The 11768-nt window shown below is 43.3% G+C and overlaps 1 protein-coding gene across 2 annotated transcripts; it reads left to right on the forward strand.

Annotated features, from left to right (window-relative positions):
* The first annotated feature begins 6195 nt into the window (after positions 1 to 6195).
* On the forward strand, positions 6196 to 10496 carry LOC140577752 (uncharacterized). 2 transcript variants are annotated; one of them, XM_072698037.1, is made up of 3 exons: positions 6196 to 6686; positions 7281 to 8078; positions 9717 to 10496. In XM_072698037.1, the coding sequence occupies exons 1-2, from the start codon at positions 6599 to 6601 to the stop codon at positions 8054 to 8056; spliced, it is 864 nt and encodes a 287-aa protein (XP_072554138.1). In that variant the 5' UTR covers positions 6196 to 6598; the 3' UTR covers positions 8057 to 8078; positions 9717 to 10496. The 2 variants fall into 2 exon arrangements, with proteins under 2 accessions (XP_072554138.1, XP_072554139.1); XM_072698038.1 differs by lacking the exons at positions 6196 to 6686; positions 7281 to 8078 and adding an exon at positions 8968 to 9121.
* The last annotated feature ends 1272 nt before the right edge of the window (positions 10497 to 11768 follow it).

The following is an 11768-nucleotide window of genomic DNA, read 5'->3' on the forward strand; positions in this document are numbered from 1 at the left end:
GGTCCTTATTGTGGATCTTCAGATGGCTGAAGAGGCCAATTCTCAAACCACAAACCTTATCCCAACAGGTGGATGCCTGTGTGTGGCTTCTTTTAATGTGGGGAGACTGGGGCATAAACAGCCACCACACGGTCCTTGACAGAGACAAACCTATTATCAATGGCATGGACTCCAAGATAGCTGAAGGTCCATCTCTGCTGCAGCCTTCTTCCACCTTCACAGCCGTTGTTGTGATGCCTGGACACAATCCTCCGCCTGCTCCGCTGTTGAGGTCTTTCTTGAGTCGCGCTTTGTCTGGCATCTCCCCCTCAACCTTACCGCCAAGGGTGACCCTACCTGGAGCGTGGCTCCAGACGGTATCGCTCTCGGGATCTTTGGCACACGCAAGCCTCCCCACCACGACAAGGTGGCGACTCTCCGGAGAAGACACACACAGGCACACAGACAGGTACACCGACAGGCACGCATGCACGCACACAGGCATGCATACAGGCACATACACAGTCAGGGACGCACGCAGACACACACAGGCACGCACGCAGACACATACTGGCACGCACGCACGCACAATTGCACACAGGCAGGCACGCACACACACAGGTACGGACACACGCATGTACACAGGCACGCACACACACAGGCCCACACACACGCACAGGCACACACGCACGCAGACAGGGACGCACGCAAGCAGACAGGGACGCACGCACGCAAGCACACAGGCATGCACAGTTACACTTGCACGCACAGGCACGCACGCACATTGGCACATACACAGGCACGCATGCAGGCACACACACAGGCATGCACACACAGACACAGACAGGCAGGTAGGCTCACAGGCATGCACATAGGGACACATGCATGTAAACACACAGGCACGCACGCAGGCTCATTCACAGGCACAAACGCACTCAAGCACAAAGGCACGCAGACACACAGGCACGCACGCACACAGGTAGGCACTTACACAGGCATACACGCACGCACACATGCTGGCAGGCAGGCATGCACACAGGTACGCACGCATGCAAGCACGCCACAGGCACGCAAGCTCACAGGCAGGTATGCACACAGGCACGCATGCACAGACACGCACTCACGCAGGAAGGCCAGCACACAGGCACGTACAATAGCATGTGCACAGGCACGCACGCCCACACAGTCACCCACACACAGGCACGAATGCACTCAAGCACAAAGGCATTCACACAGGCATGCATGCACACAGAAAGGCGCATACACACAGGCACACACGCACGCACACAGGCAGGCATGCACACATGTGCGCACAGCGACACCCAAGCACAAAGGCATGCATGCATGCACACAGACATGCTTCAAGCAGACAGGCAAGCACACAGGTATTTACAGGCACACACGGGTACGAATGCACACAAGAACGCATGCAGGCACACACACGGGCACGAACGTACACATGCACTCAGGCACGTACACACGCAAGCAGGCATGCAGGCACACAGGCAGGCACACACGCAGACAGCCAGGTATGCATGCACACAGGCAGGCATGCACGTACGGCCACAGGCACTCACACAGGCATGAACGCATGCACGCACTGAGGCACACACACAGGCACGCACGCACACAAAAACTCTACAAAAACTCTGGTTCTAAGCTAGGTGTCCTTAACCCAGGACTTCCAAACATAAGCAAAACAGAGTTAACATTATTATTATTATTATTCATTATTATTAGCATTAATAAGATTCCCCTTACATTGCTAATAGGAAAGACATAAATGGATGTAGGGAAGAAACATGTTTATAATTTAAAGTGTTTTAGAGATGTTGTAAGTATTTTTGTGAAGGGTGCAATGGGGCTAATCCCACAATGATTTAAAACAATTCGACAAATTCAAATAAGAGGCTGAGAAGGATGTTCAATTTCAGCCATCAGCTCTCGTGGTTGGCAGTGGGGTCTAATTTTGCCATTTTTTGCCTTTCTTCTGTTTCCCATGCGTTGTCCTCCTGACTCCCGGGCTTTTGTTTGGTGTGCATGTGTTATTTCCTTTAGCTATTTAGGATTAGTAGGACCTCATAATCATAAAAACCAAACATTTTTTTGAACAATTAATAGTTTTAAACAAAAATGATGTCCTTATATGAGGACGTAGGGTATCAGGAGGTTAAGGTAGCCTAACTCGACAAAGTAGCTCAACTCGACAGAAGACCGGAACCATCCGCATCCGAATGTAACATGAAAGCGCAGGAAAGCACATGCAGAAAACTTCAATATCAATACGAAACTATAGCTAACTTGCACATAAAATTTTGATAGAATTAACGCAGTAGCCCGAAACAGTAAACATATTTTAATATACATGCAAGTTTGACAGATACTAAATAATAAGATCATTTATACGATAATATGGGAGCAGAAACTTAACGTACCTCGCCATCTTGGTCCAGAAATGGAAGTAACCAAGCAAAGCGGCCATAATGTGATTAAATAATAACATACCAATAATTTCCGTCGTTATGTAATAATAAGAACAGAATTCTATAAGATGAATTTTAAAGATTAGTATAAAACTGCATAAAAATTATGACACTGAAAGGTTGATTAATCACACGATCAGCTATGGATAATATCAAACAATGACTTAAAGAGACACGTGAAATGAACGCTACTGTCGGAGGGTGGCTCTCCACACTGCGCTATGCAACATAACTTCTTAAACAGGGAAATTTTAAAAAATGACTCAATCTTAACACTTAAAATGTTGTATTGCCATACCGATATAAAGTGATATCGGTATGTCAAAACGTTATGTTACACACACCGCCCAACAATTCAAGAAGCTGTAGCTAGATTAAGGCCGTATTCACAATTTACCCGTGTGCCTTATACTGTAACCGAGCACGATTATCCCCGGCTGGTCTGCACTCTCCACATTGCACTTAATGATACTGGCCTGAGCGATTTTTTGTGTTGAAGAAAACGAGCGAAGGGAAGTACTGTGGCATAACTGACTGAAATTCATGATTAATGCCTTTATTTTGCGGCTTATCTGGAGTCGTTTTGAGCACGATGTCACACATAGATTAATTGACTATGCAATGCAGCGATTTTTATTTATTGACATTTACCAAAGAGTTTTTGCAGACTAGCTGCATGTTATACCGCCATTGAAAAGGTACCATGCTACCGCATTTTTGAAAGCTGTTGTGTATTACATTTCATTAGTACCGGTGTTTTGACATTATAGCATACCTATCAGAATAGCACACTCTCAGTTAAAGCACATGCGTAGAACAGAATTACATGTCCGCTAGCCCATAAATGTAGCATATTGCTGCAAGAATTTTCGACAGAAAGTAAGCAATTATGCTTTCCGGTTATTACGTGTAGTTACAGTTATAATAATAATTTATACTTTTATTGATCCCTGTGGGGAAAGTGTCTTCTTTACACCTCCCTCAATTTGCTCTTTATAAATCAAGCTCTATGTGAAAGGCAGTCACCTGTGTGGGCCCCCAGGAAGCTGGGTGTTAAGGGCCTTGCTAAAGGACGTGCTGAGGTTGGGTTTGGACCGGTGACCTTCTGATTACAGGCACAAGGACTTAGCCCATGTACTGAGCCACATGCCCCCCCCCCCAGTTGTGTATTAGTTGCATTTATGATGTTTCTCTAATGTGAGCTAGTACATAACCCAGCTAGTACCAACCGTTGCAACAATACTCTAGTTTTCTGTCATACTCATTGTTTTATTTTCTTGCATTGTCCATTTTTGTTCATAGTCTTTAATATTCCAAATAACGACAATTTCAGATAACTACTGGAACAATGAGTTCTGGAGGGGAGCAAGCTCCGTTACATGCTATAGATATGTTGATCTGATACCTTTCCTTATCAGATTGTTACCACTGTTAAAAACCACAGATATTTTATTCTGATTGTATGTATTTCCTTATTAGGGCACATTAGTTATTCCTGTTAAAAAATCAGTTTATTCTGACATTGTAAATTTCCTGAAGAGTTTACCCTCTTTAAAATGATGGAGTTCCACTTGTGCCAAAAATATGCCGATATGCATATGAGCTTTCCGTTTCTGCCAAAAATATGTAAACAGCACACAGTCCATGTCGGCTGAGCATGTGACAAAGCATTTGTCTGTGATGACTCTATTTTGTCAATGAGTTTGTCTGTGGAGCCCCTGAAGGAACCAAAAGGTGTCTGCTAATTAGATACCCAGGAATAAACTGTGTGGCCCCTGCCCAAGCATTGCTGCCCAAACAGCAGTCTTCTCCTTATGCCGCCGAGGGAGGAGTAGCAACTGGTTCCCCTGCCCCTTCCCCTCTCCCCCCTGCAGATGAGATCATAACCATTCAGCGCCCGACTCCACCTCCTCCTCAGTGACGACGTGCCGCGGTCAAAAACTCAGGCAGTAGGACGAGGCAGAAAAAAATCTTGCCCCTATGTTGTTATTTACAAATCCTCAAGAGGGAGATAACTTTGGTCATCTGACACTGTAGATGAAGGAGTTGAAGGACATTGTCAGTGACCTGCTGGATCCCAGGCAGAACAGACCTCGCTATGTGGCAGCCCTTCAGATACAGGTCGCCCCGCGCATGGACTGGATCATAATGCATCAGTTTAAGCAGGAGCCTAGTAAATCCTGCGAGTGCTACACCGAACGACTGATGGCAGCTTTCTCCAACTAGAGTGGGATGGACCGCCCATCGAACCAAGAGTGTATGTGACGTAAAATACACTAAGAGATCTCAGTTCCTTTAAAGAGAGGTACTTATAATACTCTGTATTAGTTTTCGTGAGCTGTCCTCTTAAAAAAGTACAACACCAGTACTCCATATTCAAATTGTCCCATGAAAAACTACAACCTCCAAACATCAAACTACATGCTTCTATGTCACCTACACTTCAGACTTCATCCTCAAAATCAAAGCAGTATTAACACAAGCAACATCCATCACTTAAAGCCAATATTTTTTTTAAAATAAAGTCTGCTACAACTGGACTTATATCTAAGCAAAACAAACATTTTATGTTCAAGTTTTCTTAAAACTACTGAAACAAATAAATGGCTGCCCTACAGTTCCGCTGTTTTGTTTGTCACCCTGAATTATGTCCTTCATAGTGTGGAAAAAACCGAAGGCTGAGGAATGCTACGTAGCACAGCTAGAATGCAATAACTGCAATAATTAAGTGTGGTGTCTTCTTCATAACACTCCCTAACTCTTGTATTCGTGACCATGAGATAGGGTGGGCTGCTTTTCTTCCTTGCTTTGGCTAGTATTCCTCACTTTCCTCCCCAGCCTTGGTTGGTGATTCAGGCAGCATCACCTTGTTTTAGTAGACCCAGGTGCCATACATTTTGAAAGTAGGCTCAAGTGCACAAAATGTTCTAGCAGAAGTCTTAGACAAACTCTGAATTACAAAGTAATCTGACTCATTCTGAAGCTGTGAGAAATTGTTCATCTGTATTTGCTGCATTGTCACTTGTTGATCTGCGTGTGTCCTGCTCCAGCAGTGAAGGGGAGATCGCGTGCAGAGCTGGTTTTCTGTAGGTTCTTAGTCTAGGTAAAAATAAAATATCCTCTTCATACAGGAACCAAATATATGGCTGGAAATTTCTGCAACAGAGCCATTTAGTTATTTCTAGAAAAACATATAGAGCCAATGAAGGAACCTGATGTCATAGTAACGCAGGTCACTGTCCGTGGTGCTGAATTCTCTACTAGATGGGCTGGTGCTGAATTAATAGGACAGCTGGCCAATGTGTCTGTGTTCTTCCACTGACTGGCACCCTGACAACGAGGGGGAAAAATTCATACAGTAAATTAGTTAACAATAATTAGTAATCACGTATAGTTCTCATTTATCATAATGTAAAATTCAAAAACCTTTTCTGACTATTAATCTGCACAATTTAATAATTTAATTAATATTACCTAGTTTGTTTATCATTTTCTGCAATCACTGTGCGTTAAAGCAAGTTTTAAAACTAGCTGTGAAATTGTTGATGCTGTTGTTGATCTGAATGTTGCTGACGGAGCCTTAGGATACGTCTCCATACAGATGAGTGAGGGGATGGATGCACTATTATATGGAGGCCTCTGAAGAGAAAATTTTTTCTCAATTTTATATTGAGAGGGATGGTTAATTCCATTTTAATGCAGACTGCGTTAAAAATCCCTGTTCTGCCGTTGATCTTTTGCATGCATGCTATCATGTATTAGATTACTCTGTATTTTGATCACATGTCAAACTAAAGAATTTTTGATCGTATTTTTGTTCTTAATTTTTAAGTAATTGTAAAATAAAAATGTTGTTCTATTCCGCCGCCATGCTTCGTCTTACTTGTGAAGGTTATGCTTGCATTGAACTTGCTTTGTAGACAGTAAGATCCTGCCGGCATTAATTCTCCACTGTGTGGTAATTTTGAGAAATTGCGCACGTTTCTTATCCCGTCAGAATCGGTAAAACTAACGCCATGCGAATGTGTCTTAGCGCAGAGTTTAGAATATTTACGGTTTCCGGTCAATGAAGGCAGTTTGAAATAAAACAAAAACGTTTAAACTTTCTGGATGCGCAAACTCTCGCTCTTGGCAAGATGGTGCAGATAGTCGAGATAATGGACTGTTATTCGATGAGAATTCGAATACATCACTCCTTAAACATGGAGAACATTGATCCAGAAGGTATTAATGATTATAATGATTAAATGATAATAAAGTTGTAGCTCCCGGTATGTGACAAACGAAATGAACGGCCAAGTCTGCATTGGCCTAATGCTCGTTAGTTGTGAGGTAAAGCTGATAAGTAACACATTTGGTTTTCGAGGTAAAATAACCGACCGGTTGAATAATTCAACTTTAATCTACAGAAATGAATGTATTTTGAACTGCAAACGGATACATTGGAAGCGGAGTTTTAAAATGAGAAAATGTAACGATGTGATAGGAAATGCCGTTCGTTATACTCCCCTTCTGTCTCCCATTCTTGCTCATCTTGTTTAAATAATAACATGAAAAGGAAGATCACTGTTAGTGACAAAAGTGCAGGACTATATGTGTTTCATTTAATATTTATTAATTTGGATATGTGTGAGAGTAAGCGTATGCATGGACGTTGTCTTCTGGTTTAGCTTTCTTAGCTTTATCGATAATTCACATTTTTTCATTTATCTGACAATCTGAAGCCCATGGACTCATTTTAAACTGATTTTGTAGTAGAGTATTTATCCAGTTATTGTCATGTTCTTATATATCTCTCTGTGTTCCATTTTGTCCCAGTTCATGAGTTTTTGGAGGACAAGTTCATCTCCATTCTGGTCGTGAACTTCGAGAGGAGCCCACTGACCATGGAGAACTTGCAGTCTCTGGCCCTCAGTGTCCCTTCATTTTATTGGCGGCTCACTGGGGAGGAGTTGGATCCCAGCCTATTGCACGTAGCACCTGCACGGCTGCAAGTGGTACATCATGGTACAGAGACTGGTGTCCAGCATGGGGATGGAGAATCACCAGCTGAGGAGGATGACCATTACGGACAGGAGCTGCCATCACCCAGCTCTAGAAGGGAGGCTTCCCCTGCAGCTCCAGCATCCACGACTGAGGATGCTAATGGGCTTCCTGAGGCTCTCCCCTTGGCCTGGGGTGAAGATGAGCCCTCATCTCCATCCTTATCTGTGGCTTCTGACACTCAACCTGGAAGTCAGATTGAGCCAGAACATGCTGAGCCCTCCAGCTCCACCTTCTGGATCCCTGTAGGCCCTAACAGCACGTGGCAGCAGCTTGAGATCGAAGGCCGCAACTACCTGCGGAAGCTGGATGAGCTCAGCATCCCCGAGGGACTCTGGAGCATTACGGACTACGGTGATGATCACACCGTGGTCATGTCCGTGCATGTCTCCGTGCATGTGAGCAGTTCTCTGCGAACATGGGGTGTGAGGCAGGAGGAGAGGCCTCCTCAGAGACCCGCTGGCACCAGTCAGAGGAAGCGCAAGGCCGAGCCCGACGACACCAGCGGCTCAAGTTCTCCTCCACCGCACAAGAGGCCCATGCGCTTCTGACTGGATTCCATGTTTTTACGCCGTAAGTTACATTTTTATTTCAACATAATTAGAAGATCCCGCAGGAAAATATTAGTCAGTTACTTAATAAATGACCAAAAAGTAGTTGAATAGGACAGCTGGCCAACGTGTCTGTGTGCTTCCACTGACTGGCACCCTGACATATAATGATTTTTAACAACGAGGGGGGAAAATTCATACGGTAAATTAGTTAACAATAATTAGTAATCACGTATAGTTCTCATTTATCATAATGTAAAATTCAAAAACCTTTTCTGACTATTAATCTGCACAATTTAATAATTTAATTAATATTACCTAATTTGTTTATCATTTTCTGCAATCACTGTGCGTTTAAGCAAGTTTTAAAACTAGCTGTGAAATTGTTGATGCTGTTGTTGATCTGAATGTTGCTGACAGAGCCTTAGGATACGTCTCTATACACATAAGTGAGGGGATGGATGCACTATTCTATGGAGGCCTCTGAAGAGAACAAAATTATCCCAATTTTATATTGAGAGGGATGGTTAATTCCTTTTTAATGCAGACAACGTTAAAAGTCCCTGTTCTGCATCTTTTGCATGCATGCTATCATGTATTAGTTTACTCTGTATTTCGATCACATGTCAAACTAAAGAATTTTTGGTCGTATTTTTGTACCTAATTTTTAAGTAATTGTAAAATAATAATGTTGTTCTTTTCCGCCGCCATGCTTCGTCTCACTTGTGAAGGTTATACTTGCATTGAACTTGCTTTGTAGACAGTAAGATCCTGCCGGCATTAATTCTCCACTGTGTGGTAATTTTGAGAAATTGCGCACGTTTCTTATCCCGTCAGAAACGGTAAAACTAACGCCATGCGAATGTGTCTTAACGCAGAGTTTTGAAATATTTATGGTTTCCGGTCAATGAAGGCAGTTTCAAATAAAACAAAAACGGTTAAACTTTCCGGATGCGCAAACTCTCGCTCTTGGCAAAATGGTGCAGATAGTTGAGATAAAGGACTGTTACTCGATGAGATTTCGAATCCATCACTCCTTAAACGTGGAGAACATGGATCCAGAAGGTATTAATGATTATAATGATTAAATGATAATAAAGTTGTAGCTCCCGGTATGTGACAGACGAAATGAATGGCCAAGTCTGCATTGGCCTAATGCTTGTTAGTTTTGAGGTAAAGCTGATAAGTAACACCTTTGGTTTTCGAGGTAAAATAACCGACCTGTTGAATAATTCAACTTTTATCTACAGAAACGAATGTATTTTGAACTGCAAACAGATACATTGGAAGCGGAGTTTTAAAATGAGAAAATGTAAAGATGTGATAGGAAATGCCGTTCGTTATACTCCCCTTCTGCCTCTCATTCTTGCTCATCTTGTTTAAATAATAAGAAAATGAAAAGCAAGATCACTGTTAGTGACAAAAGTGCAGGACTAAATGTGTTTCATTTAATATTTATTCATTTGGATATGTGTGAGAGTAAGCGTATGCATGGATGTTGTCTTCTAGTTTAGCTTTCTTAGCTCATTCGGTAATTCACATTTTTTCATTTATCTGACAATCTGAAGCCCATGGACTCATTTTAAACTGGTTTTGTAGCAGAGTATTTATCCAGTTATTGTCATGTTCTTATATATCTCTCTGTTCCATTTTGTCATAGTTCATGAGTTTGTGGAGGACAAGTTCATCTCCATTCTGGTCGTGAACTTCGAGAGGAACCTACTGACCATGGAGAACTTGCAGTCTCTGGCCCTCAGTGTCCCTTCATTTTATTGGCGGCTCACTGGGGAGGAGTTGGATCCCAGCCTATTGCACGTAGCACCTGCACGGCTGCAAGTGGTACATCATGGTACAGAGACTGGTGTCCAACATGGGGATGGAGAATCACCAGCTGAGGAGGATGACCATTACGGACAGGAGCTGCCATCACCCAGCTCTAGAAGGGAGGCTTCCCCTGCAGCTCCAGCATCCACGACTGAGGATGCTAATGGGCTTCCTGAGGCTCTCCCCTTGGCCTGGGGTGAAGATGAGCCCTCATCTCCATCCTTATCTGTGGCTTCTGACACTCAACCTGGAAGTCAGATTGAGCCAGAACATGCTGAGCCCTCCAGCTCCACCTTCTGGATCCCTGTGGGCCCTAACAGCACGTGGCAGCAGCTTGAGATCGAAGGCCGCAACTACCTGCGGAAGCTGGATGAGCTCAGCATCCCCGAGGGACTCTGGAGCATTACGGACTACGGTGATGATCACACCGTGGTCATGTCCGTGCATGTGAGCAGTTCTCTGCGAACATGGGGCGTGAGGCAGGAGGAGAGGCCTCCTCAGAGGCCCGCTGGCACCAGTCAGAGGAAGCGCAAGGCCGAGCCCGACGACACCAGCGGCTCAAGTTCTCCTCCACCGCACAAGAGGCCCATGCGCTTCTGACTGGATTCCATGTTTTTACGCTGTAAGTTACATTTTTATTTCAACATAATTAGAAGATCCCGCAGGAAAATATTAGTCAGTTACTTAATAAATGACCAAAAAGTAGTTGAATAGGACAGCTGGCCAACGTGTCTGTGTGCTTCCACTGACTGGCACCCTGACATACAATGATTTTTAACAACGAGGGGGGAAAATTCATACAGTAAATTAGTTAACAATAATTAGTAATTATGACAATGCTATTTTTTCTTTTTTATCAGACATCTAATTTTTTTAGGTTTTATTCACCTGACATGTTTCGACGTTCACTGTCGTCTTCCTCAGAGTGTTACCGGATGTTATCGGTAACTCATTAGTTATCAGCTGATGTTCTCGAAGGCATGGCCTTCCCGTGTGGATTGACGGATCGGTCACGCCTTCAGCTGTCTGTTCGTCCCCTGTAGGATGTCACTCCAGGTGTGTGAGAGCATGTATGCTCCCTCATCCCGGTTGATGGTCCTCGGGCTTCGTTTCCGGATCTCCATGGCCTCCCTGATCCAGCGCTGATGTTTGTTGTCTTCTGTGCGGATGACTTTGGCATTTCCCCAATCCATGATGTGGTTCTCCCTTTTGCAATGATCTGTTATGGCTGATTTGTAATTTTCCTGTTGTGCCTTTTCTTTTACGGTCCGGGTTTGTCTTATTGCTGTCTCCTTTTCACACTCCTTCTTATGTTCGCTCTTCCTTGTAGAGAAACTCCTCCCTGTCTCCCCAATATAAGTTTTATTACATGATTTACATGGGATCTCATAAATAGTATTGCATTTGTTTTCCGGATGTACTTTATCTTTAGGATGAACCAATATCTGACGGAGTATTGTGTGTGGTTTGACAATTGTATTAATGTTATACTTCCTAAAAACTCTTTGAATACGTTCTGTTACTCCTCTGATGTATGGCAAGATTACCACTCCTCTGTGTTCTTGTTTTTTGCTTTGCTTATTCTCCTTCTTCGGTAAGTTTTTGTTCTTGACCTGATTTGCCCCTTTAGATATTGCCCACTGTGGGTATTGACATACCTTCAATGCATGTTGTATATGCAATTCCTCCCGCTCTTTATCCTGTTTATCTGTGATTATTTCTGCACGTTGATGTAATGTTCTAACTACTGATAATTTATGTATAACGGGATGTTTAGAAATCCAGTTTAAGTATTGGTCCGTGTGTGTGGGTTTTCTGTGTACTTTTATTTTTATTTCTCCATCCTCTGTGTGTAGTATTTTTAGGTCTAAAAATGCTATTGTCTGGT

The sequence above is a fragment of the Paramormyrops kingsleyae genome, chromosome 12, assembly GCF_048594095.1.
Source record: "Paramormyrops kingsleyae isolate MSU_618 chromosome 12, PKINGS_0.4, whole genome shotgun sequence".
Lineage (NCBI taxonomy): Eukaryota > Metazoa > Chordata > Actinopteri > Osteoglossiformes > Mormyridae > Paramormyrops > Paramormyrops kingsleyae.